Here is a 25835-nt window from a genome sequence, read left to right as displayed (position 1 = left end):
TTTGTAATTATCATCTCAATTTCACTGAAACAGACCTGCATTGCACTGTACCACTGTGCGTTCTTTTTCAATCTACACCAAATCTCAAACAGCCGATCTACAAGCTCAGAAAGTCCTGCGCTGTGTGAGCTTGTAGATCGGCTGTTTTTGTTGAATGTCTCACTTAGGTAAAAGTATAAATACTGCAATATATAGAACTACTCTGTTACAAGTAAAAATCCAGAATTTATGCTAATAATAATACAAATTTACAAAGTAACTAGTAACTAAAGTTTTTAAATAAATGTAGTGGACTAAAAGTACAATATTTGGATCCGAGATGCAGTGGAGTAGAAGTAAAAGTATTGGATGTAATTGGAAAAACTCCAGTAAGGTAAAAGTACCTCAAAATGTTACTTGAGTATACAGTAAATGTACTTAGTTACTTTACACCACTGCTGAGATCTCCAGGTTGCAGATTATTGTGTTAAGCAAGCATAACTGAGGCAGCTACATACATACAACACATGTGACCCTGAGGGGTTCCCAGGCTCAACTGTCCCCTTCACAGCTTGACCCATATATACAAACAGACCACCTGTTTGGCACGTCCTTCAGTCACGAGCTCCCCCCGCTGAAAACTGCCTGGAAGATTTGGCGGGCTGTTTGCATTGCGCTGACCTTTTAACAGCTAGTGACTTTCACACTTGAAGAGAGAGAGAGTCACTCCTGCAGAGTTAGAAATTGATTCATGTCAATCTGTCAATCTGTGAAGCACAGGGGTATAGTAGTATCCAATAATTGTGTCACTCTTATAAAAACAACAAAAAAACTGTGTCACTCAAGAAAAGAAAAAAAGAGAAAAGTATAGTAGGTTATTTACGGTTGAAGTAGGCCGTTATATTTTAGTTATATCACAACATAGCCTATGAATTAGCTCTGGTCCATAGCCCTAATGCCCTTTTCTGCAATTGCTGCAAAGGGCATTAGTGCTATGGACCAGAGCTACCTATTGTATAAATACTTGATTTGAATCCTGGCAATTTTTCTGAGCAAGATTTCCTCAAAGATTTATTTATTTCTGTTCTGTAAGTGTCAGGCTGTTTATAACAACAACTCTGAGTTTCTTTTTATTGGCCTAGTGATACAAGCAGACAACATTCAACGTCATTTACATTTTGAAGCTGCAACTCATTCTGTGTATAACCAGTTAGCCGGTGCTCATTTTTAAAGAGTGGTATATCTGGTTGTCCCCCGTCCCTTCGAACCCCCTCCTGACAAATGCTTTTGTTTCCTACTAAATTTGACTTTGTGTTTGAGTCCAACACACTGACTATCTCAAGAAGAGGCCTTTCCCCATTCCCTTGTAGATAGATATTTAATGGGACCTCTTAGAAATATGCAAAAAATATGCAATATGCAATATGCAAATATGCAAAAAATAAAAAGTGTAGGTTTAGGCCAATAAGGTTGTGACAATGCAAAGCGGGCAAAAAACTGTGGCTTTATTGGTGTGGGGGGGGAAAGTGTTACATCGACAAAAGCAACAATACAGACAATCATTTGCTCTCAGCCTTTCTCTCTATAACTCACATGGCAGGCCTAATTTAGGCCAAATCAATAGAATACATATAGGTGACAACTTACCAGGGGCAGGGGTCTATTTACATTTCAAATTGTTGCTGTGCACCTGTTGTTGTGGTCTAGCCAGGTGAACAGTGAACTACGTAGGCTGTCGATCACCGTCATCAGCTTTTGTCAAAAACACTCAAATAACAATAACACGGAGGGAGTCAGGACTCAGGAGTCATTCACATTCACAGAATCATTTACAAAAAGAAGAGATGCGGCGTTGCCAGATACTGCGAGAGAAATAAGCACCCAGGTCTACGAAAACAAGCCCACATCTATAGGCTACTGCTATTTGAAAATATAGCAGATCTAGAAGTTCACAACGCGCCATGTGAGCGTGTATATCGGCTATTTTTTTTAAACATTCTAACAATTAACTAATCTTGAGTAGCCTATTTCTTATGAATTGAATACTGCAGGTCAGGAGTGGACCCCAATGATGGAAACAAGTCACAGTGCTTTTTGGGTTCAATCCTTTTTAGCATTGCATTTGTATTAAACTGTACTCTGTGCTTTTTTGCAAATTGATGGGGTGGAAACTGCTACGAGGATATGTAACTAGAAACAGCACGAAAGACTTGTTTACATCAGGGTCCTCCGTTTTCAATTGATCAGAATGAGAAATATTTCATTGCCAACTTTGGTTTTATGTTGTTGTTTTTATGTGGACCCCAGGGAGGGAGACTCAGTTACTCACCAGTCACCAACTAATGGGGATAAAAAATAAAACAAATCTATAAAGCCCGGAGTGACTTAGCGGACATGGCAACACCGAAAAAGAGGGTTTGAAATCGGCATTGTAGCGGTCCCGTCAATGGAATGTCAACGCCCATTGCCCGGTAGTAAACCGACGTCACGATGGTGGGAGGGGAAACTGGCCAACCGCCAATGACGTAGTCCTATTCTCGGAAAGGGGAGGAGTCTACTGGCATTTTTTCACTGCCGTGACACTTCCTAGCCGGCATATCGTTAAAGTACGTCGGCTCGGCAAGTTTGTGAGTCAGTGAGAGCAGCACAGCACGCCAGTATTTATTTCTTATTTATTGTATTATATAAATATATATTTTTGAGCCATAAACTATGCTCGGCCTGTGCCTGTACGTGCCTGTCCCCAACTCGGACCGGGTCGAGGTGGAATACTTCGAGTCCAACGGACTGCCGTCGGAGCTCAAGTCTCTGTTCAAGCTGAGCGTTTTCCTCCCTTCCCAGGAATTCACCACCTACCAGAAATGGCGGAAGGTAAAGGGGAAAAAAACCCAAACATTTAATATCCCACTTGTCTTTATTTCATACATAGGCCTAATACGCGTTTAAAGGTACTCATTTCGGTCTCTGAATGTTTTGTTTTGTGTTACTTTTCTCTTATCAACGAAAAGCCGGTATTACTCCACGTAGTAAAAAAGCCTGTACGACTAGGCCTCGCCGAGTCGCCGGTGTCCCGCTTGATTCGTTGCTCTATTCATGACGTCTGTCTGCAGCCGGCATGCGATGCATGCTCCCTCCCAGGGAGATTGTACACCGTGGTACGACGACGTAGCTGCCCTTAGCCTAAATGTTTAGATGCATTTGATCGATTCTGTCATAGATCGAAAATGTCGGAATCTACAATAGTCTAAATCTTAGGGCGGCTGAAGAACTGGCCACCTTCCGCACCTTCTCTTTACTGTCAAGCTACAACCTATGGTTTACATTTTAAATGCACTGATAAGCGGTGCACGGTGAACCGTGCAGTAACATGCGCTTTGAATGGCTAATTTTTTATGATGTACAGTATACTATTCTGTTATCCTATTTATTTTTAATCTAGATTAAACCCCATAATGCTAAAATACCGGTAATACACAAGTTACACAACCTTTTTTTACATGAAGTGATTTTCTTTGGTTTAAAATAAGTGTTAAAAAGCTCTATATTGTGTTTGTACACCTTGCTATAAAGTGTTTGTTCAGTAACGGGAGTCTCTGTTTCTCCAGCTTTTTATCAAACAGAGAATGCATTTCAGGTCAGGATGCCAATTTTATCCAATCAGGATTAGCGAACTCAGCCCGGATACAGATTAAACGTGTGGAATTGTAAATGACGGCACAAAGAAATGAGCAGACAAAATTGGAACTGTCTACTTTCTCCCTGATTGGCTGACATTTTGTCACCTACCACCTGCAAATATATTTGCTGTTTATTAAAGAGGTGGAGAGACAGGGAGTCAGACTGTTGACTGAACAAACGCACTATTGCAAATGATTACAATCAGAATATTGTGATTTAATCAGGGGTGTCAGTATTATTTCGCATTGTTCTATGATGCTGGAGTGACTTGATGAGTGCACCAGGGTAACCTCTCTGTGTGGCCTGGATCAACGTGTGACTATCAACGCTCCCAGACTGCAGCTCCCATGTCACAGCTGTCAGTCCACTCCTCTACTCCAGCGCCAGTGTCCCGACTCCCCAGCGTGTCCTAGTTTTAAAGAGACGTCTGGTACTCTGCTCAGTCAGTCACAGTCACGTTGCAGAACACTTGTTGGAGTGTTGGAAGCGTAGTTAACATTTAAAGCTGGACATGAGATGAAGCCTGCACTCTCACAGGCGTCTTCAAGGAGTCAAGCCCAGGCCTGAATCTTGGCTGGGTCACAGGCAGCGACAGGCTTGTGATCTGACCCTGGCCTACACCACTGTTGCGGTCGGTGGTGTAGGGTCTTATTATCACAAGCCATAGTTAAAATGCACATTCTCATGGCTTGAAGTTGTCAGCACGCCACGAATGATTTCAGTATGTCTGCTATGGCAGCATGTTGCGCAGCAAACAGCCCATCAACAGAGCGTGTAGCTATATTGGGTTATTTTAAGGTCATACTAGCAATGTTAAGAAGCATTTAAAACAGTAAGTCATACTTATATACTCTATAAAGTCAAAGGTTAAAAGCCTCAGTCTGCGACTCGCCGACTTCTCCACCTGGTTTGGCAGTATGTAGAGCAACATGACTAAAACACCACGATGTTTCACAAATCACATTAGGACTTGGTCATGCAAAGGTTTTCAGGTTGCAAAGGTCTTTTGCTTGAATCCATGCATTCTGGGATGCCATTTTGGCGATTCGTTTCAGAAGTGAGCCTCTGCACTGTGGTCAACTGATTTCTTTTAATGAAACGGCAGTGTTGTAGCAAAAAAGGTCATTGAATATTGCGTGAAAGAAGGTGTGGGGCAGGTTTCATAACTGTCTATGTTAAAGGGGTAGTATTACTGCATGACATTGGTTCACACAATGCATACAGCACTGTCTGCAGCCCCATGATTTGTGTTCCATTCCATTCACAGTATTGTGTTTTGTCTTTTTGTTTTCCCTGTAGAAATCTTCCAAGAGGGAAGAGGACCTCAATGGACAGCTGGATGTTGAGGATTTTGTCCACTATTTGCAAGACTACGAGAGGGACCTGAAGCTGGTTGTCAAAAGTTGGGATAAAAAGAATAAAGGTATGACTTGATTGATCCTGTGTTTGCTAAACTTAGTTAAGTTTCATCCATGCCCACCCACTAGAAAATGGAACCCCAAATAGATAAGGCAAAGGGGGGACGTCACTTTAGCCACCTGCTTAACTTATTATGTAGGGGTACTAAAGTACAACGCTACGAAACATCCAGTGACGTTCACTCTTGGCCGTGTGAACGTCATTCTCTGTCATAGGTCATGGCAGTTAAACAGATCCACTTGTTTCTTGATGTAACCGTAACGCATAGGTCATGGCTGTTGCATTTCATGTAATGTCTTAAATTACATGTAATGTCTTAAAGGACTATAGCTACGCAATGATGGACCGACAGTCACATTTGTTTTGTTCCATCAAGTCATTGAATTATAATGGAATCTCTTTTAGAAGAAGTTAAAAGTGCACTTCTTTTGTATAAATTAAAAACATCGTTTTGTTTCCTTTTTTAAAGGTCCTATCAGTTCCAAGGTGTTCATGGAGTCTCTCAGGGATCTTGGTGTGCACCTTTCTGAACAGCATGCAGAGAATGTCCTTAAAAGGTAATGTCCATGAAAGTAGACAAAGAGAGGGGTACGAGGATGTTCCCCACAAATCCATTAGTCAATGAAGAAGAAACATAAAACGACAATGACCATCTCGTGGTAATTTGGTTATCCCCCCCCCCCTTTCTTTTTAATAGCATGGATAAGAATGGAACGATGACAATCGGATGGAGTGATTGGAGCAACTACCCCTTGGTGGACAGGACGGAGAGCATTCCTGAGATAATTCTATACTGGAAGCACTCTACGGTAAGAGCAGAGCGTGGGATGATGTGCTTTAGTGGAGTGTCCGCCCTGGGGGTTTGATCCTCGGCCGGGGTCATACCAAAGACTATAACGATGGGACCCAGTGCAAGACATTTTGGCGCCATGTCCAGAGGGTGTACTTGTACATCACCTGCTCCGGCCCTATGGGCCTCATGGCTCCGCAAGGCATACTTACTCAGGGAAGGACGACACAGAAGTAATGTAGTAGTGTACTTTCTTTTGGCACTTTTATCAGGTTGACACACATGAATCAGCAGTTAAGCAGTAATTGGTCTGTAAAAGCTATATTGGCGTAAGTTATGTCAGAAAGGATTATGTCTGAGGGATATCCTGGTTTTTACTTAGCTCTTATGTAATTGTAAATTTAGTGTTGAGAAGCGGGCTCAAATTGCCTTCTGTGGGGTCCTTGCAGACAGTCCTGGGTGCCATTGAAATACTGTACGACAGTTAGCAGCCAGTAGACTACTAGATATGCAGGCATATTCACAGAATGTCCTGGGGCTAAAATTAAAGGTCATAGAGGTACCCGTGTCAGTTTGTTTTATAAATGAAATTATATGGCCATTACTTGCCCATATCCCTCCTAACATGTTCATTTGTTGTCACTTTAGAAGATGGTAGGTAGCCCACTGAAGCCCAGCCATGTTGCCCAATATCCTGTCTCAGGTTTCTGTAGCGCTTGAGGCAGCGTGACACTTGGAACTTGTAGTATGATCCCCTTGGACATGACGCCAGTATGTCAAAGGGACTTGGGGGCCCATGCCAAGCAGGGAGGCACCAAGGCACCGGGTCCCATTTATAGTCTTTTATTTGGCCCGGGGATCGAACAACGACCTCACAATCTCAGGGCAGAGTGGCAGACACTAACCACAAGGCTACTGAACTGGTCACTTTAGAGTTCAGATGGAGTACTGCCAAGTTGAGTTGGTAGTTCACACTGGCATGGATCCACAAATCTATCCATCTGTGCTTGGATTGGGTAGCTCATTAAATCTATTTTGAAACGGTGTCCTGAAACCTTTGTGCAAGGTGTCCTGAAACCTTTGTGCAAGGTGTCCTGAAACCTTTGTGCATTGCACAAATTAGCATTTTTATGGCTTTATTGCAATTTGATATTAACTCTGCTGCATGATTCTTGGCACCTGGACCCAACTACTGTGGCTTTAAGCGGATAACATCAATGTGCTTAATTCGATTAAAGTCTCTTGTAGCAAAAGCATAAGGGTAACTAAAATGAATTGGATGGCCAACCTAGTGCTGCACGATTCTTGCTCAAATCTAGAAATGAGTTTGCATAGATGTCTGGATCTAAATCTCGATTTTAAAAAATTGTGCAGCACTACTGCCAGCTCACAGGTTTTCAACTTGCATGGCCTAAATGACGCATGACTTGACCCTGAGTTGAAATGACACCTCACTTTGATGCAAACTTTGCTGTCCCCAAGGACAAATCTTGCGTAATTCAACCTGTTGGGACATCACCAGCCATGTTGTCAATCGCCTGCTAAATCCGTTCCTCAGAATAGAATTTCTGATTCAAACATCTTTGACATGGCCGCTTTAGATTAGAATAAATAAAGCTTTGTTGTTTTCAATGTCCAACTTGTGTTTTTCTATTGGCTCTTGTAATGATTATAAATGTTTTTTTTTGTATTATTTCTGTGATCCCTCGTCTAGATCTTTGATGTGGGTGAGAACCTGATGGTGCCTGATGAGTTTACTACAGAGGAGAAGATGACAGGGATGTTGTGGAGACATCTGGTTGCAGGTGGTGGTGCTGGAGCTGTGTCTCGAACCTTCACTGCCCCGCTGGACCGGCTCAAAGTCATGATGCAGGTAAGGAGAACAAAATCTGATTTAATTTGAGCACATTTCCGCATCCAGTGACGGGCTCGATCCAGAATCCAGCAGCTTAGTTGATAGTTATTGTTCAGTAGCTAGCTAAGGGCTCATGTTGAGGACGGCTGAAATCGTCTATAGTATGGGTTAGGCTGGAAATGTCTAGCAATCTTTTCTAGGGCAGCATTTAGGCCTTTTGCATAAGGGCAGGTGGCTTAGTTACTTGCTCTAAATTGCTCAAGAGTTGGCCATTACTTAAGCATCATAAATTGGTTAATGTTTATGGCGAGGAGTCCAGAGTCCACGCTCTATTTGTTAAACCTAGTTCACTAGGTCATCCAATAGACAGAACAGTAGCACACCCTCCAAGGGAACATATTGCATAATTATGTAACTAACTGCAAAGTCTGTTGGTGTCAACGGCCTCAATATTCGTCAGCAGGCTCGTCATAGGTGACCAGCATTGATAAGAACAGGCAAGAGTTTCTGCCCTGACCTATTGCTTGTGCATTACTTAATTTGGCACATACCTGTACTTTAGAAATACTGGTTGGCACTTGGCAGAGGGAGGAATTAGGGGTGGAAAATTGCTGCAGGTATTGCTTGTGCATTACTTAATGTGGCACATACCTGTACTTTACCGGTTGGAAGAGGGGGTAAATGGGGGACAAAATAGCTGCAGGTGAGATGGGCTACATGGCTACAGTAAACTTGGTTCTCCATATTGTGGCTGCTTAAGAAGACAGCCGTACTAGTCCTAATCATAGTTTACTGGCATTTGGCCGTGTTCATTCCACACATTACCAGGGCAATCGGCTGAATTCTCTCTTCTTCTCTCCTCCCCAATTAGGTTCATGGAACACGAACCAACAACATCTGCATTATGAGTGGATTCTCCCAAATGATCAAAGAAGGTGGGATGAGGTCCTTGTGGAGAGGGAATGGGATTAATATCATCAAAATCGCCCCGGAATCTGCTCTCAAATTCATGGCTTACGAGCAGGTACCTTTTTTTTATCATCTCAAACATGAGTTCCTTTTTCCTGGTAGAAGACATGCTTTTAGTTACTGCTCAGGGTTTTCTAACACGGTCCTTGTTCCTTTTTCACACAGATCAAGCGTCTGATTGGCAGTGACTCTGTGACTCTGAACATCGTGGACCGTTTCGTTGCCGGCTCTCTGGCTGGTGTGTTTGCCCAGAGTACCATCTACCCCATGGAGGTAATTATACTTGGATTGGACAAAGGATTAGTTTTAAAGACATTTTATAGGCTTCCTAAAATTGCAACCGTCGTCCATAAGGTTATCTCAAAGTCAAAATATTCCCTAAGATCTCTGCTGTGCGAGGTATAAGCGACGCTTATGATGCCAGGTAACGATGTATTAACATCGTTTTCTATTTCACTTGAAGGTCCTGAAAACTCGTCTTGCCCTAAGAAAGACGGGCCAATATGCGGGTATCTCGGACTGCGCAAAGCAAATCTTCAGAAAGGAAGGCCTCGGAGCGTTCTACAAGGGCTATGTCCCCAACATGTTGGGAATCATCCCCTATGCAGGCATTGACCTGGCAGTGTACGAGGTAAGTTACAGACAGACCTGATGATCTAGGTAGGATAATCGAGTAAAAACAATTGGATATGATTATGAAGTCTTCATTTCTCAGGTTTAATTGCTTTCTCCTATTCAATCCTTAGACACTGAAAAATAGCTATTTGGAGCGGTATGGCGCCAACAGCACAGATCCTGGCATCCTTGTTTTGCTGGCCTGTGGCACTGTGTCCAGTACTTGCGGTCAACTGGCCAGCTATCCGCTGGCTCTGGTGCGCACCCGCATGCAAGCACATGGTGAGTCATCAGTCATGACATGTCAGTCATTTCAGCTGATTATTCTTATTGTTTAGGCTTGTTATGTGTAGTAGTAACTCATGCATAATCTTTTTTTTCTTTTTCTTTTTTTTGCAGCTACCCTGTCGAGCAGTCAGCCGCAGGTTACTATGACGGGTCTTTTCAAGAACATTATTCAGACAGAGGGTCCCTTGGGACTCTACAGGGGCCTGGGTCCCAACTTTTTGAAAGTGATTCCAGCCGTCAGCATTAGCTACGTGGTATATGAGCGCCTGAAAACCTACCTTGGGGTGACCTCACGCTGAAGCAACTTTCTTCGCCAGAGGCCAGAGGATTTAACTTTCATGGGTGCAATTTGACACTTTCTTTCATGCTCCACCCCAAAGGGCTTGGGTACAGGAGGTATCTCAAGTTTGTGGAACCCTCTCATTCTGTGAATGACAGCTGATGAAAGTCAAAAAAGCAAGTACACCAACAAGAGATGCCAAGGGGGAGGATATTTATTCTGAAGTTGCGGGGAAATGGAAGCTCTGTCGATTATGCAAATGCTGCTATATAGTGACTATAAATCGGACCAAATGTTTTGTGTTCCAGACAGTGCCTAAGAAAATGTTTGTTTCTTATGTGACCATTGTAAACCTGAACGGCCTCAATCACCATCCATTTAACATGCACTTGTGCCTTCTACTAAAGATACTGTACAAAATCCGATTCTGTAGTGCAAACTTCTGTTCATGGCAATGGTGACATCAACAAGTGTTCCATTCTCTTCAACGGTTCTACCACCTGTCAAAAGTCTTAATATGTGGATTATTGTTTACCTTCTGCTCCGTCTTAACTTTGAAAATTGCAGAATGTGCTTGTAGTTTTCCGTAAAGACTGAAGTGTTTATTTATGTCCGTCCACCTATTTATTATTTTTACTCTGGAGAATTTGTGTACTTGTGTTGCTTGGTCTTTCGAATGGACATGCTGGTGTTGCGGACAGCTCTGTGTAAAGCACCAGCCACACTGAGCACTAGAACTACATTGTTCACTTTTGTATTCTTTTTTTTTTTAATAGTTCATAGTAGCTGGTGTCTGCCAACTAGTATTCATAGTTGTAGTGCTCAGAGAGAATGACCCTTAAAGCTGCTATAAGCAATAATATGTCAAAATTTGAATTACTTTTTATTTTATTTTTTGGACAGCCAGCAATGGGTAGAACGCAATCTGCATTAAAAGATTTTTCTAGAAGCTTTGTCATTGTTTTTCATTTTTCGACCATTTTTCGACCAATGACACAGCTTCTAGGAACATCTTTGAATGCAGATTGCGGCCCCTAGATGTGTCACAGACTACTTTTTTTTTGGGAGCGTTCTACACATTGTTGGCTGTCTGAATACAAAAATAAAAGTCATTAACATTTTGACATTATTTCTTGTAGCAGCTTTAAGAGAATGAATGCAAATGTATAGATGAGTGACATGTGTTAATATGATCCATTCAGGAAGACTGGAACCTTAACTTAAAACACACTGCCACCTGTCAAATGCTGCTAGATCTTTGGCTGTGTGGCTATGAGATGAGATAGTGAAGTGATCGGGTAGTTGGAATTTTTGAGATTTACTGTCTGTCGTTTTACTGTCTGTCATTTTATACGGTTTCCTTTCTTTGTTTTTTGCAAACCACATGTACATGTCTTAATTGCACTACTTTAATGTATAAATGTTTGAGTAAAGTTTAGGATGTATTCAACTAAGCCTAAGTTATGTGTCAGGGTTCACACTTGGTGGTTAAATACTTCAAACATTTGTACATTGTGGAATAACTGCTTTGAGTAATGAATGATTGCATAGCTCTGGCGACATGCACTTTAATGGAAATTGCTGGAAGGGCTTTTGAATGTCAACTTGGCGAATCAAGTTTATTTTTGTATTATGATTTTAAAATTGCGATTTAATGGACCAGTTCATTTCAGGCAAATAAATGCAGTCTATTGAAATATTTTTGTGTCCTGGCTTTGTCCGAAATCTGTGGGTGAATTTTCAATTTCTTTGAACCAACGATTGCATTACAATAAATACTTTAAGGATGCTGTTTGCATAAAAGTAAATTTGAGCTATATTTCCAATTTTCTTAACTTTTGAACTTTGGCTACTTTGCCCCCCCCCCCCCATATTAATAGCAGATCTACAAGCTCGCAATGCATCATGATGACTACATTGTGAGCTTGTAGATCTGCTCATTTCAAAAGATTTTTATATATTAAACTCATTGACAAAAGATTTTTATTTTGATTTGAAAACTTGTGATTTGTCACACATGAGTAGCCTACTTTCTACTACTATACCAATAGTATACCTAATATTTTCTACCTTTACTTATGGTAATACATTTTGAATGCCGGACTTGTAACAGAGTCTATTTTAGTTGCAGTATTGATACTTAAAAAGTACATTTTTAAAATTAGTAAATACCGGTAAATCATGATCGAGTCCCAGAAGCTCGGTGGAGCCACGGCATTAGTAGTCTCTCAAGACTGACAGGGGGCGCTGTTTTTCCTTTGTTTTGCCAATGACTTCCCGTGTTGAACTGCATTAGAATGAAGCAGTTTGTCCCAAACGACTGTCCGTAGCAAAAACAAAACACGGAAGCAGGAGTGGTCGACCGACTCAGTCAGTTTATTTGGCTCGATGTTAGATCATTGAACAATTCAAACTTAATCAAATCCTTCTATTTAAAGGACTTAACGCAATGGAACAATCTAACTACTTAAAGGGCTGGTAGCAACGCATCGCTATATTGAATCTATAATGAATCATTGTGTCGTTTAGAGAGAAACTGAACACCGCAGCTAAATGCTTAGCCAATAAAATAGTGATCAATTATTGAAAATGTTGGAGAACATGTTCCGAACTGGCTTTCTGATCAGGACGACACACACGGTCCTGACCTGGGTTATAACTTTAATACTGTTTTTACACAACACGGGTAAGTCAAGTCATGATGATGCAAATACAAGCCATTAATATTATTATTATTACATGGACATAATATCAAGGTCCATTATTTATTCGGCATTTTAGCCACGGACCCCCATTTGATGACATTTTAGCCTCACTGCTCTCAGACCCAAAACTTGTGTCTAAGAATATGTTGTTATTGTTGCAAAGATTTTGTCCACGCCATTTTGTCTATGGCATGCTGTATTGATATGGTAGGCAAAATAACAATCATTCTACATTCTGTAAACCTTTGGTTTCCATTTACGCTCTCAATAGTTAAAGATCTAATAAGGGTCCATTTGGTTATCAACTCTCCATCATTTAGCTGGGGACCACCTGGAACCCCCTCAAGGACCACGTGGTGGTCCCCGGACCACTGGTTGAAAACCACCATGCCCTTGTGATGAACATGTTTGTCAACATATTTCTGTCAGGAACTTACTAAAAATATGACCAGAAACAGCCCTAAATACTACCTTTGCTGTGGTCCTGTACTACTCAAGGTGCGTTGAGGGACCTTTGGGGGTTTCTTTTAGCTCTTTACCTTTTTTTGTATAATGGGAAGGTGTCCAAATCCAAAAAAATCACACCCGTACTGTGAAGTAAGTGGTGCAACTCCGTGTGGGGGCCCCCCGGAACTTCCAGACCCCCAGGAATGCGCCCAGGGGGCCGGGCCGGTTCCGGCGAGCCGCCCTGCGTCTGAAACGTTTGAGAAATGACAGAGTTACCATGTGGGGGTCACTGTACTGTGCTGTACATGTACAATAAGAAAGGCCCTTATTGTGTTCAGACGATTACCGGTATGTAACAATCGTGACAGAGGCCTGTATGGTTGCATTTGTTGTAGATCTGCGGCGCTGTGAAGAGCACGGAGAGTTGCTGCAGCCCATTCTGTTCTCGCTGCTCGTGCTGCTGTCGGTGATGCTGTACTTCACCGTGTCTCTGATGGACCCGGGGTTCGTTCTCACAGACACCGTCAAGGTAGGCTCTGATCAGGGTTGTTTTTGGCAGCATTTTTTGTTTGATTTTAGTCATAGCTTCTTGAATAGTTTTCCTTCTGCTATTTTAGTTGACTCAATCTACAGTTGATTTAGTCGACTAAAATGTATTTTGGCGAGCCTTGATGCCGTCATAATGACTGATTTCACACTTGCTGAAAATAGCCGATCTGTTGACGAAATTGTCAACATATTTAGTCGACGAACATTTTTCAACTTGGTTTCAGTCGACGAAAACAACGTTAAGATACAGGCGGAGCCGGAAGAGGCCTTTTATATGTCTATATGTGAACAGAAGAGCAGCGAGAGGCCAACCTCCAGCCACTTCACACCTGCTAGTTAGACAAGTAAGACGCGCAAACGCAGGAAGCGAACGCAGCTCGTACATTCGTTTCTGTGTGTGTGTGTGTGTGTGTGTGTGTGTGTGTTTTGTGTGATACAGCCGCGCCCTCTGGTGGCGGGCAGGTGGTGTTACAGCGTGACAGACAGACAGACAGACAGACAGACATGTTCTGCTAGGTCTCATAGTTAGTGCTCACTGCGTTCGCAATTAGATGCCAACCTCCAGCCACTTCACACCTGCTAGTTAGATTAGAGGCCAACCTCCAGCCACTTCACACCTGCTAGTTAGATTAGAGGCCAACCTCCAACCACTTCACACCTGCTAGTTAGATTAGAGGCCAACCTCCAGCCACTTTACACGTGCTAGTTAGATTAGAGGCCAACCTCCAGCCACTTCACACCTGCTAGTTAGATTAGAGGCCAACCTCCAACCACTTCACACCTGCTAGTTAGATTAGAGGCCAACCTCCAGCCACTTCACACCTGCTAGTTAGATTAGAGGCCAACCTCCAGCCACTTTACACGTGCTAGTTAGATTAGAGGCCAACCTCCAGCCACTTTACACGTGCTAGTTAGATTAGAGGCCAACCTCCAGCCACTTTACACGTGCTAGTTAGATTAGAGGCCAACCTCCAGCCACTTCACACCTGCTAGTTAGATTAGAGGCCAACCTCTTCACACCTGCTAGTTAGATTAGAGGCCAACCTCCAGCCACGTCAGTCACACCTGCTAATTAGATTAGAGGCCAACCTCCAGCCACTTTACACATGCTAGTTAGATTAGAGGCCAACCTCCAGCCACTTCACACCTGCTAGTTAGATTAGAGGCCAACCTCCAGCCACTTCACACCTGCTAGTTAGATTGTAAAAATATTATTTGTTCAAATTAGTTGAAAGTGAAAGATGGTATACATTTTGTTCCATTTTTGTACAATGAAATAGAGAATGAGTGTCATTTTGTTTTGTATTGTCCCTTTTGTGGGAGGGTCAGAGAAAAGCTGTTTAATAATATAACCTATGATGATATGATGGATTTAAATGATGCACAATATCTTTAAATTGGCAAACTATCTAGAGAAAAAAGCCTGGGACCTATTAAAGGAAAAAAAGCAATGTACAGCCAGTAAGGGCTGTTTTGTATATTTTGTTTTGTTTTGTTGCACTCATGTTGAGTAGACGATCAGCATTACTGGTAACCAGCGTAAAAAGACGTGTATATCCGAATAATTGTAACTGTTTGAAAAGGTGTCTTATAACCCCATGAGGGATGGGCCACGAGGTGGCATGACACTTAAATAAAGTCATCCATTAATTCATTCATTTTACACTCTGAGAGATACAAAGGAATACATAGGATTTCACAGTGTGTTAATCATGGATTGTGGTTTGGACTGTGGATAAAGGTGACCCACATTTGCCTTTTTTGCCCCCCCCCCCCCCACACACACACACACACACAGAGCCCTCAAGGGTTGAGTGAGGAGTTGGAGGTGATGATACCCCAGTCCACCCCGAGGCTGCGTCGCTGTGGCTATTGTCTATTACAGGTATCTGCTTTCACAGGCGCTGGTCTCTCAGTGTCCATTTGGAAAAAATACCAAACTGTCACTAGGGCATTCACTTCTAGTCATTTTTACTAGTTGACTAGTTGCCTAGTTTACTAGTCGACTAGTTGTTTAACCCATTCTGACCTGAGATCAGATTCATACGAAGTTTCCACTGGACACACACTGGGTCTGATTAATCCATTCTGACCTGAGATCAGATTCTAGAAAAATGTCAGTCGTTCTTCGATTTTTCAAAAATAGCAGACCTACAAGCTCGTAGCGCGCCACTCGGTGGCGCGCTATGAGCTTGTAGATCTGCTATTTTTCAATAGATAAAGCATAACATGATGCTAACACCACAATGGGTTCCCGTTCAGAATGGGTTAACTACCTATTATGTGTAAAACTAGTCAACTAGTACCAACAAGGTCGACTAGTGGATTTACTAGTCGACTAGTTGGTTAATGCTCAAACTTTCACTAGACAGACAGAAAAATGCAGCTAAAAGTCTGTGAGCCAGAATGCCAGGTCACATTTTATTCTAAAGACATAGTTTGCTGGTAAAATAGTTAAATATCCGGACACACACATAACCAAGTGTGTGTGAAAATGTTTTGATGGTTCAATATCTGATCCATATGCATTACAGATTGTGATACCACACACACACACACACACACACACACACACACACACACACACGTGTGTGCTATCACAATCCGTAATGCATATGGATCATATATTGAACCATCAACACATTTTCATTGTAAGTCTCTTATAAGCCCAAACCGCACCAATGGGTCGAGACGCAACAAAACGCTTTTAGCGTTTGTCCTGTTGCACGTCGACGGCGCATGGTGGCACATGTCGACGCAAGTCCACCCGAGTGATTCAATTGGTTCAATTCAATGGTTGCTTGCAACTACATGCGTCTACTCGCAACCGTTTGGCTGCAAGGAGTTGCATAGCGACCCATTGCTGTCATGGTGTGGTTTGGACTTTACATGAGCAATGAGGAATTACATTCTTGATAAAAAAAATACATGCTCCCCCCCCTATCTCTCTGTCACCCTCTCTCTCTCTCTCTCTCTCTCTCTCTCTCTCTCTTTGTCTGTGTGTGTCTCTCTCTCTCCGTCTCTCTCTGTTTGTCTCTCTATCTTTATGTCTGTCTGTCTCTGTGTGTCTCTCTCTCTCCGTCTCTCTGTCTCTGTCCCTCTCTCTTTATGTCTGTCTGTCTCTCTGTGTGTCTCTCTCTCTGTCGAGATATGTCTACATGTCTGTCTCTGTGTGTGTCTCTCTCTCTCCGTCTGTCTCTGTCTCTCTCTCTCTTTATGTCTGTCTGTCTGTCTCTCTGTCGAGCAGCAGCCTATGCGAGCCAGGCATTGCCAGACGTGTAAGCACTGCGTGCACCGCTTCGATCACCACTGTCCGTGGATCGAGAACTGCGTGGGCGAGAGGAACCATCGCTGGTTCATCGTTTACCTGACAGTGCAGCTGGTCGCTCTGCTCTGGGCTCTTCACATAGCGCTGTACGTACAGTATGTGGTGGGGAGAACAATACTGTATGTATTCACACGGCGGCCATTTTGATCTAGCGTCATATTTTCCAGGTCAGAAGAAATTGGACGCCGTGTGAATATGGTGAAACATTGCAATTATTTGAGAGATTCGCAATTAATCGTTTCCATGTTGGAAAATGTTCATACATTAAAAATAGCAGGAATGGCAGATCTACAAGCTTACAGCACGTCACCAAGTGACGTGTTGGACCCATATAAGGGTCCAAATGGACCCATATAAGGGTTCATTTGGTTCCTAACTATCATTTAGCTGGGGCAACCCCCCTGGAACTCCCCTCAACAAGGTCCCCCTGGGCAGATCCCCCAGGAACCCCACTTTTGGGGGGAACCACGTGCCCACTATACATACTAAAGTTCTTTGGTGTGTGTGTGTGTTCTTGTCACAAGGACGGGCATTTCGCCCGCCGCCACGTGGCGGGCGTGGCTCGGCCTCAACGGCGTCCTGGCGGTGGCGCTGGGCCTCCTGGGCGTGTTCTCGGCGGTGGCGGCCATGCTGCTGGGCTGCCACCTCTACCTGGTGTCCGTCAACTCCACCACCTGGGAGTTCATGTCGCGCCACCGCATCTCCTACCTGAAGAACGCCGGCGACGACGAGAACCCCTTCGACCGCGGCGTGGTGTGCAACCTGTGGGACTTCTTCTGTGTCTGCCGCACGGTCGTCTGGGAGCACGCGTACAACAGGAACAGCCACACTCCTGTCTGATTTATCTATTGTTATTATTATTATTATTATTATTAACCCATTTTGGGCTGACGTCCAAATTTAAAAAAATGTCTTCAAAATCCTGACATTTTTCTGAAAAACCTTATGTTTCTGTATCAGTGGTGCTCAATAGTTCATGTCAAGGACCTCAAAAATTATATGTAATTGGCCACCGACCCGACTATATGTAATATGCCTCCGAGTGGTCCAGGCACTTAGGCCGGTAATCCAGCCTGACGGCGTGCCGCAGGTTCGAGTCCCGAGCCTGTCGGCCTTTGCCGCATGTCCTCCCCCTTTCCTGTCACATTACAGTACTGTACCGGTACCCTACGAAATGAAGGCAAAAAGCCATCAAAATATCTTTTAAAAAAAAGGACCACTTTTCAACCTATCGTCATATAATTGGTCCTCACTAATGTTCATGATAAAATACCACCATTTCTTTCTACTCAGTCCGTGTCTCATAGAAGGGCCATTTGGGTCAGAAACCTGTCCACCAGTGACATCATCGTTAAGCTGATTTATTTTAAACAAGATTAAAAATAATAATAATATTTCGATTTGTATTATCGTGAGAACGATGGCTTCCATTATTGCATTGCAACTTCAGGAATAGAAAGCCTGCAGTTTCTATTAGCTTGGATTCCCCATCGATGGACGGGTTTCTGAACTACCCACACAGCCCTCCTATGAGGCACCAGTGTTGTTTTTGACGGCAAATTTTGATTTTAGTTTTAGTCATAGTCTCTTGAATGGTTTTCATTTAGTTTTAGTCATATTTTAGTCACCTGTAATGTTTTAGTGTTAGTCTAGTTTTAGTCGACTAAATACCACCAGTAAGACGCGCAAACGCGGGAAGCGAACGCAGCTCGTACGACGTACATATTTGGGTTTTGGACGTATAGCTGCTTTGGGGACTCATGGCTGAGTCATGGTGACGTAATCACTCAGCTCCATATATGGGCACAAAAGCGGGACAGACAGACAGACACACAGACAGACATGATCTGCTAGGTCTCATAGTAAGTGCTCACTGCTTTCGCAATCACTGCGTTCCAAATCACTGCGTTCGCAATAAGATTTTAGTCGACTAAATCTACAGTTGATTTGGTCGACTAAAATGTGTTTTGGCGGGCCTTGATGCCGTCGTAATGACTGAATTCACACTAAAATGACATATACTGGATCTTTTGTCCACTAGCCCCTTCCTAACATTTTAGTCTAGTTTTTATTTGTTGACGAAATTGTCAATACATGTAGTTTTAGTCGTCACAGCTTAGTTTTCATTTGGTTTCTATTTAGTTTTCGTCAGTGAAAAAAGGTAGTCGACGAACATTTTTCATCTTAGTTTTAGTCGACGAAATCAACACTGCTGCCCACCAATCGGTGAACAACATGTTAGCCCCAGAGTGAAAGGACTTGTCGGAAAAAGTAGAAACTGAGAGATGTGTCCGGATCCACGGTGATAGCTGATCACTGTGACGAGTGACGGAATGTTGTAGTTTTCTAACCTTAAAAGAAAACTACACCTCGGTGATAAGCTATCACCGACAAGTGCGCCTTTATTCATACTCCAGTTTTAGGTGATAAGGTGAACACCGAAACGGTGGTTTAGTTAAAAAAAAAAACAGAGAGATGTGTTTAGGTGAGCGGTGAGTCGCTTAACCACCGCGTCTCAGTGACGTCATGTTGAAGTTTTAGTAAAAACAAGAGGGATGTGTTTGGGTGAGCGGTGAGTCGCTTAACTACAGCGTCTCAGTGGCGCCATGTTGTAGTTTTAGTAAAAACAAGAGGGATGTGTTTGTGTTTGGGTGAGCGGTGAGTCGCTTAACCACCGCGTCTCAGTGACGCCATGTTGTAGTTTTCGGTGGTCACCGACTCACCATATCACTGAAAACTGGAGTATGAATAGGCCTTATCCTCAGACAACGTGGCTGTGTCTGTTGGTGTCTGAAAAGCTGTGCGAACAAAGTCCATTTACCGCCACATAATATGGGTCATGTAAACAAGCCAATGGTTCCCAAACGCTGGGTCGGGACCCCATGTGTGGGTCGCGGGACACATTTTCATGGGTCCCTATAATGCTTTTTTGTTTTCATTATTTATTATCAAAACAATTTCCGAAAACAATCCCAGAAAAGCTACATTTTTGATAATGTTAAAAAACTAATTTACTTTGGGGGGTGGGGGGGGGGGAAAGAAAGTTTTCCAGACCTGGAAAATGTTTGGAAATCAAATCAAAATGTTTGGATATAAATAGTTGACAAGACATTACCCCAAAAAACAAACAAACGGAATAGAATCGGAATGGGCTTTATTGTCACATCACACGTCTCTCTCTAGGTCGAGACGAGCCCTCCATCGTGGCTTCCAGTCACACTCCATACATCTGGCCAGTTCGTTGGTACTTTGCGCTCCTGCGTCTTTACAAGGTAAAGAAAAAGGTGTGAAATTAATTTCTAGTGCATAGTTTCTATCATGCGGTATTTCCATAGGAAAAAAAGAAAGGGAAGACGTGTGTGGAGTTGGGAGGGGGAGAATAGATCGGAATCGATCTACAAGCTGCTAACGTGATGATCCGTTTGTTGTTAGCTTGTAGATCTGTTATTTTTGTCACGGGACACCTTCACTCGAGTCTGTCTTGGTGCGCCGATGGCACACGTTTAAGAGCCTTATTATTGGACTATATGATTTCTGTAGGCCTCGGAAAACTTGGGAAAAGTTATGGAAAATGTTTGAAAATGAATTGTGTGTGCTCCAACCTGCTTTGAACCATCGCTGTCCTTTGATAGTGGCAGCTAACGGGATTATTGAGTCAGGAGGACATTTAAGATGATCATAAAAGTGTCCTCTTATCTATGCAGAAGAAACGGCTATAGGCCCTTTCCACGTGGGTTAAAACAAACGTCTCGGCAGTACCATTGGATCCAGGTCCCTGCCATCAACCATTTGCACCCCTTAACCCATTCTGACCGGGCACCCATTTTGGTGTTAGCATCATGTTATGCTTTAGCTATTGAAAAACAGCAGATCTACAAGCTCATATCGCGCCACCGAGTGGCGCGATATGAGCTTGTAGGTCTGCTATTTTTGAAAAATCGAAGAACGACTGACATTTTTCTAGAATCTGATCTCAGGTCAGAATGGATTAATCAGACCAGTGTGTGTCCAGTGGAAACCTCGTATGAATCTGATCTCAGGTCAGAATGGGTTAAGGTCCCCGCGCACACAGCGCGTTTTTCGGATTTCTTTAGTGGCGTTTCTCCATCGGTTTTGCGGGGAAAAAAACACGCCCAGTGTGCAACCACCTTTATTGTTCGTTATATTGGGGACAATAAAATACGACACTTCTACGGTCTGTTTTAGTGCTGCACGAATAATCTCTGAAATGAAGATAATTTTTTGATTAATCACTATTCTTAATGATTAATTGATGATATTTGTGTTTTATCGGTGTCATATCTCTGGTCATATATGCTATGTAATGGCCTCCTGTGTGATTTTTATTGTGCCGCCCTGTGGGCGGGGAGGTGGGTTGTTGTACAATGCGTTGTGTAATGACCAGATGAGGGCAAGGTGCAACGGTTTACCAAATGAGATGCCAAGTGTCACAACAATTACTTATTGATTGTGACGTCGAAATTTAAAAAATTCATGTCAAGGACCCCAAAACCTATTATGTAATATGCCTCTGCCCCCCATCTGAAAATATGTTTTTCCAGGGACCTCCCCAGAAGCAAAGATTTGAGTTAAAATGTTCACTCTGTAATAATATATATTCAAAGATTAGAGGCACATTTTCACAATTTTTCTAAAAAGAGCAGATCTACAAGCTCATAGCACGGCACCGACGCTATGAGCTTGTAGATCTGCTATCTTTCAATAGCTAAAGTATAACAAAAAGGGGTTCCCGCCCAGAATGGGTTAAATGACTTCAGATCAATTTCGATCGTGTTCCCTAATTGTTTGTAGTTAATTCATGTGCTGTAGTTTTGATATAGTTGATTAGGTTGTGATTATTAGCTTGTCTGATATAGATTTTTCAATGCCAATATCACCCTTTGTCAGCCTTCTGATTGGTCCCTGACTGACTAACCAGCATGACTCTTAATGCCTTGTTCCGCCCTGTTTACGCCTTGTTTATGTTGACACGTCTTTTTGGGAAGAAACTAAAAACAAACATGATTTGCCCTGCAGTCCCCATGCTGTGATGTTCCTTTTTACTGACACCAAGTTTAAAATAAGAATTGAGTGCAACTGAAAAACGAAGCAACTGAAAAACATGTTATTTCAATGGTAGTGGATGTAGAGAGAGGATTTTTGTCCGACCACGAAACGGCAACCAATGGGTGCGAAGAGGGGCACAACCACGGGGGCGGGACTTGATAAAGCGTGAATTCTCATACAGGAAGTCGCAGAGGCTAGGTTTAGAGAGTAGTGCTTGAAATGTTATTTTTTTATTTGTTTAAAAACATATAGATGTGGAAAACAATACATAGAATTACACTGGATAATTAATTATCTATTAAAAAAAAACCTGAAATGAAACCTGCCATATTGGTGTCCGTATAGTGTCGCAGTCCCGCCCCAGACGAGCGGTTCGAAAGAGAATTTCACATAATTTTTTTTCTCCCATAGACGTTTCATAAAGTATTTATTTAGAGACCTGTAAGACTTGGATGGTGACAACTCATTAGTGGTTTCAGCAGGCAACAAAAACAATTGCGTGGGCCAAACAAATAATTAGAAGAAAAAAGGGCAGGGTACAACACCTTTTTTGTTGTTTTTCTTTTTTCTAATTATTTGTTCGGCCCAAAAGAATTGTGTTTTTTATTGTCATGATTTGTCACCTTCCGAGTTGGCTTTGTCCGAGGCTGAAGCCCTAACCACACCAAAGGGTCGAGACGGTTTTAGCGTTGTCCCTGCGGTGTGATATGTCCCGTTGCACGTTGACCCTAGTGATTCAACGCATGGAATTCAATGGCCCAAACCACACCAAAGGGTCGAGACGGTTTTAGCGTTAACTCCTTCATGCAACCGTTTGGACCCAAGGAGTTGCATGGTGACCCTTTGGTGTGGTTAGGGCTTTAAATAAATACTTTCTGAAACGTCTACGGGAAAAAATGAACGAGGAATTATCTTCCGGGCCTCCGATATATCAGGTCAATGTGATGTATCAGACTACCATTTCGCAGTGATTATGTTGTGACAAACCTTGACAAACCATGTTTAATACAAATGTCACGTTTTGTACTGGGTTTGTTTGTTCATTTTCTTTTTATTTTATTCGGGACTCAAAGGATACAATAAACACTAATCTTTATTAGTATACAGTACATATGTATTGGCCTACATTCCTAGTTGGGACGCACCACATACAACATACATTCACATGGCAATGTGTCATATTTTCAGCAGCAGAAACCTAAAGTGCTACTCTAGCTAAATTATTACCTGTAATAACGATAGCTTGCCTTTTGCACTGAGGTTTTAGACCAGTGGTTTTCAACCCTTTTCGCATCAAGGACCATTACTTTATTTGGTATTTGAGCCACAGACCACCGTTTGATGACAATTAATTAACCTCTCAGACCCAAGACTATTTTGTCCACAATTCCATGCTGTATTGATGTTGGTACCATTAGGAGAGATAACAGGCTCTCCCTCAAGGACCACTGGTGGTCCCCGGACCACTATTTTAGACTATGGGCCCAGTACCTTACTACCCCTTATCCCTAAACTTTTTTTCTATTTAAAAGAAGATTTTTTAAATAGTTCAAATTGAAGTTTAGGGTACTTTTAAGTAAGGCACCGACGAAAACAGGACCCTGGTCCTCTTATCCAGAGTGGTCTACAATGACCAAAGGGGCAGTAGTGGAAAGTGAATACAGTACATAAGTACTCCACTACTTCGCAGGTCCAAATATTGTACTTTTACTCCACCAACATTAATTTGAAAACATACTTTGATCTGGACCATTATTACAAAACGTACAGTAACCATTTCAGCCCCTATATACATTTCAGGAAGTTTCGGGAAATAGCAGATCTACAAGCTTGTAGATCGGCTATTTTCAAAAGATTTTGTTATGCATTTGAAAACTTGAAATGGGACATTCTGCAATAATGAGTACGTTCTACTTTTGGTACTTTTTAAAGTACATTTTGATACCAATACTTTAGTACTTCTACTCAAGTACATTTTGAATTCCGGACTTTTACTTGTAACAGTATTTTTTATTTTGCAGTATTGATACTTTTACTTAGATAAAAACTGTGAGTACCTTTTCCACCACTGCTCAAGTTCAGTGTATCGCTAAAGGGCACTTTGACCATACATAATATCTATGGTCAAAGTGCCATATTATGTGATACATGTGCTGTCATGTAGATGGACACATTGTGGGATTGAACCTGTGACCTTTGTGTTTATGGCAATCTCTTACACCACTCTGGTTTTCGAACCCTTTTCATGTCGAGGTCCATTATTTATTCGGGCATTTGAGCCACCACGGGCCACCATTTGGTAAGATTTAGTGACTCAAGACCTCTAAACACTAAAGAATTTTTTTTTTTTCGGAACGTTGAATACGATTTTGTCCACGATTCAATGCTGCATTGATGTACTTGGTAACGTCGGAGAGATTCTCTAATTGTGTAGACCTCTTGTAAATTAAGTAATGCAGCATTTTAACAATAATGTACCGGTAACCCTCTTTGAGAGTGTAACATATTTACGCTCCCAAGAGTTTAGGACCCAATATAAGGGTCCACATGGTTACCAACTCTTCCATCATTTAGCTGGGGAACACTTGGAAGCCCCTCACAAGGACCACCGGTGGTCCCCGCCCGGGACAACTGGTTGAAAACCACCGTTCTAAAACCACGCCGTCACCGTCCCGCTCTCACAGTACCGTTATACTTATTGCACTGACCTCACGAGCGCTGAGTCAATCCCGCAGATTAAGCTTTGCTTAAAATATTATTATGGCTATATTGAATTCTCTATGGCTCCTTTTTTATAGTGCTAAATAACGGATTACATTGTTTCTAGTGCACGAGTTAAACAACAACAGTGCCATGCACTTCTCGACATGTGACAGAAAACAGTGTGGCCCTGGTAGCCTGATATGCGCATTCTAGTCACCTGTAATGTTTTAGTGTTAGTCTAGTTTTAGTCGACTAAATACCATACGATTTTAGTCGACTAAAATGTGTTTTGGCGGGCCTTGATGCTGTCGTAATGGCTGATTTTACACTTGCTGAAAATAGCAGATCTACAAGCTCGAGCTTGTAGATCGGCTATTTTCAGCATTCAAAAAGAGTGTAAAATGATACTGACTACACTGGATGCGAGTCATCCGTGCACACACACACACACACACACACACACACACACACACACACACACACACACACACACACACACGTCTTTACCGTGAGGAGGAACTGACTTGACAAATACATTTTTACATACTTTCTGTTGAATGGACATATTTAAAAAATAAAAGGTATTCAGGGAATAGGGTTATTATTATTATAGCTTGTTATTTGTTGGGTCAAGGCAGTGGGCGAAGCCTCTCACAGTGATGATGCATAGTATAGGCATTATTATTATTATTATTATTATTATTATTATTAGACTGTAGCTCTGTAGTTAAAACAGGTCAAAACATAATAAGCAAAAGGCCATAAAGCATGCTCAAATTCTCTCAAATCAAGTCTGTTAAATCCCTTAATACAATTACGGCAGTTTAGGGATGCACCGATGTGGACATTCTTGGCCGATACTGATGTTTAAAATAACAATTTTGGCGCTAGCGTCTGTAGATGTCCTAGCGCATCCTCAATGATACCGGGCGAGAGAGGAATATTCTGAATTCTTTCCTTTTTTTTTGTCAATTCGCCTTTCGTCTACCGTATGTTACGAATGACTCGTCTCTCCTAATCCAGGGCGCTCTCCGTGGTTTTGAACTGATATACCGATATACTGGCGCTTCATTTCTGCTCCTCATCCGTCTCTCCCGCAAAATATGAACTCTTTTTGGATTATATATCGTATAAATTAAAACGATAGCAATGTAAGCTAGCAA

General features: G+C 42.3%; 2 protein-coding genes across 2 annotated transcripts; both read left to right on the top strand.

Moving 5' to 3' along the window:
* Positions 1 to 2584: 2584 nt before the first annotated feature.
* Positions 2585 to 11572, top strand: LOC308317353 (calcium-binding mitochondrial carrier protein SCaMC-2-A-like). The gene is made up of 10 exons (XM_080766316.1): positions 2585 to 2850; positions 4957 to 5080; positions 5546 to 5633; positions 5774 to 5885; positions 7581 to 7739; positions 8593 to 8745; positions 8856 to 8963; positions 9154 to 9321; positions 9437 to 9587; positions 9705 to 11572. The coding sequence occupies exons 1-10, from the start codon at positions 2692 to 2694 to the stop codon at positions 9890 to 9892; spliced, it is 1410 nt and encodes a 469-aa protein (XP_080622442.1). The 5' UTR covers positions 2585 to 2691; the 3' UTR covers positions 9893 to 11572.
* Positions 11573 to 12223: 651 nt separating this feature from the next.
* LOC308316445 (palmitoyltransferase ZDHHC12-B-like) lies at positions 12224 to 20761 on the top strand. Its single transcript, XM_080765081.1, has 5 exons — positions 12224 to 12559; positions 13421 to 13554; positions 15373 to 15459; positions 16822 to 16988; positions 17427 to 20761. The coding sequence occupies exons 1-5, from the start codon at positions 12463 to 12465 to the stop codon at positions 17740 to 17742; spliced, it is 801 nt and encodes a 266-aa protein (XP_080621207.1). The 5' UTR covers positions 12224 to 12462; the 3' UTR covers positions 17743 to 20761.
* The last annotated feature ends 5074 nt before the right edge of the window (positions 20762 to 25835 follow it).

This window comes from Protomyctophum bolini (assembly GCF_963924005.1).
Source record: "Protomyctophum bolini genome assembly, chromosome: 6".
Lineage (NCBI taxonomy): Eukaryota > Metazoa > Chordata > Actinopteri > Myctophiformes > Myctophidae > Protomyctophum > Protomyctophum bolini.
Note: the sequence above shows the minus strand (reverse complement) of the source record. Positions and strands in the feature narration are given on the sequence as shown.

What these genes read in the sequence shown, in the direction of transcription:
- LOC308317353 (XM_080766316.1), top strand. Translation starts at nt 2,692, where the DNA reads ATGCTCGGCCTGTGCCTGTACGTGCCTGTCCCCAACTCGGACCGGGTC. An exon ending in CCTACCAGAAATGGCGGAAG is followed by an intron (nt 2,851 to 4,956) that starts GTAAAGGGGAAA and finishes TTTTCCCTGTAG; the next exon opens with AAATCTTCCAAGAGGGAAGA. An exon ending in GCAGAGAATGTCCTTAAAAG is followed by an intron (nt 5,634 to 5,773) that starts GTAATGTCCATG and finishes TCTTTTTAATAG; the next exon opens with CATGGATAAGAATGGAACGA.
- LOC308316445 (XM_080765081.1), top strand. Translation starts at nt 12,463, where the DNA reads ATGTTGGAGAACATGTTCCGAACTGGCTTTCTGATCAGGACGACACAC. An exon ending in GTGGCTATTGTCTATTACAG is followed by an intron (nt 15,460 to 16,821) that starts GTATCTGCTTTC and finishes TCTGTCGAGCAG; the next exon opens with CAGCCTATGCGAGCCAGGCA. An exon ending in TGGGCTCTTCACATAGCGCT is followed by an intron (nt 16,989 to 17,426) that starts GTACGTACAGTA and finishes TCTTGTCACAAG; the next exon opens with GACGGGCATTTCGCCCGCCG.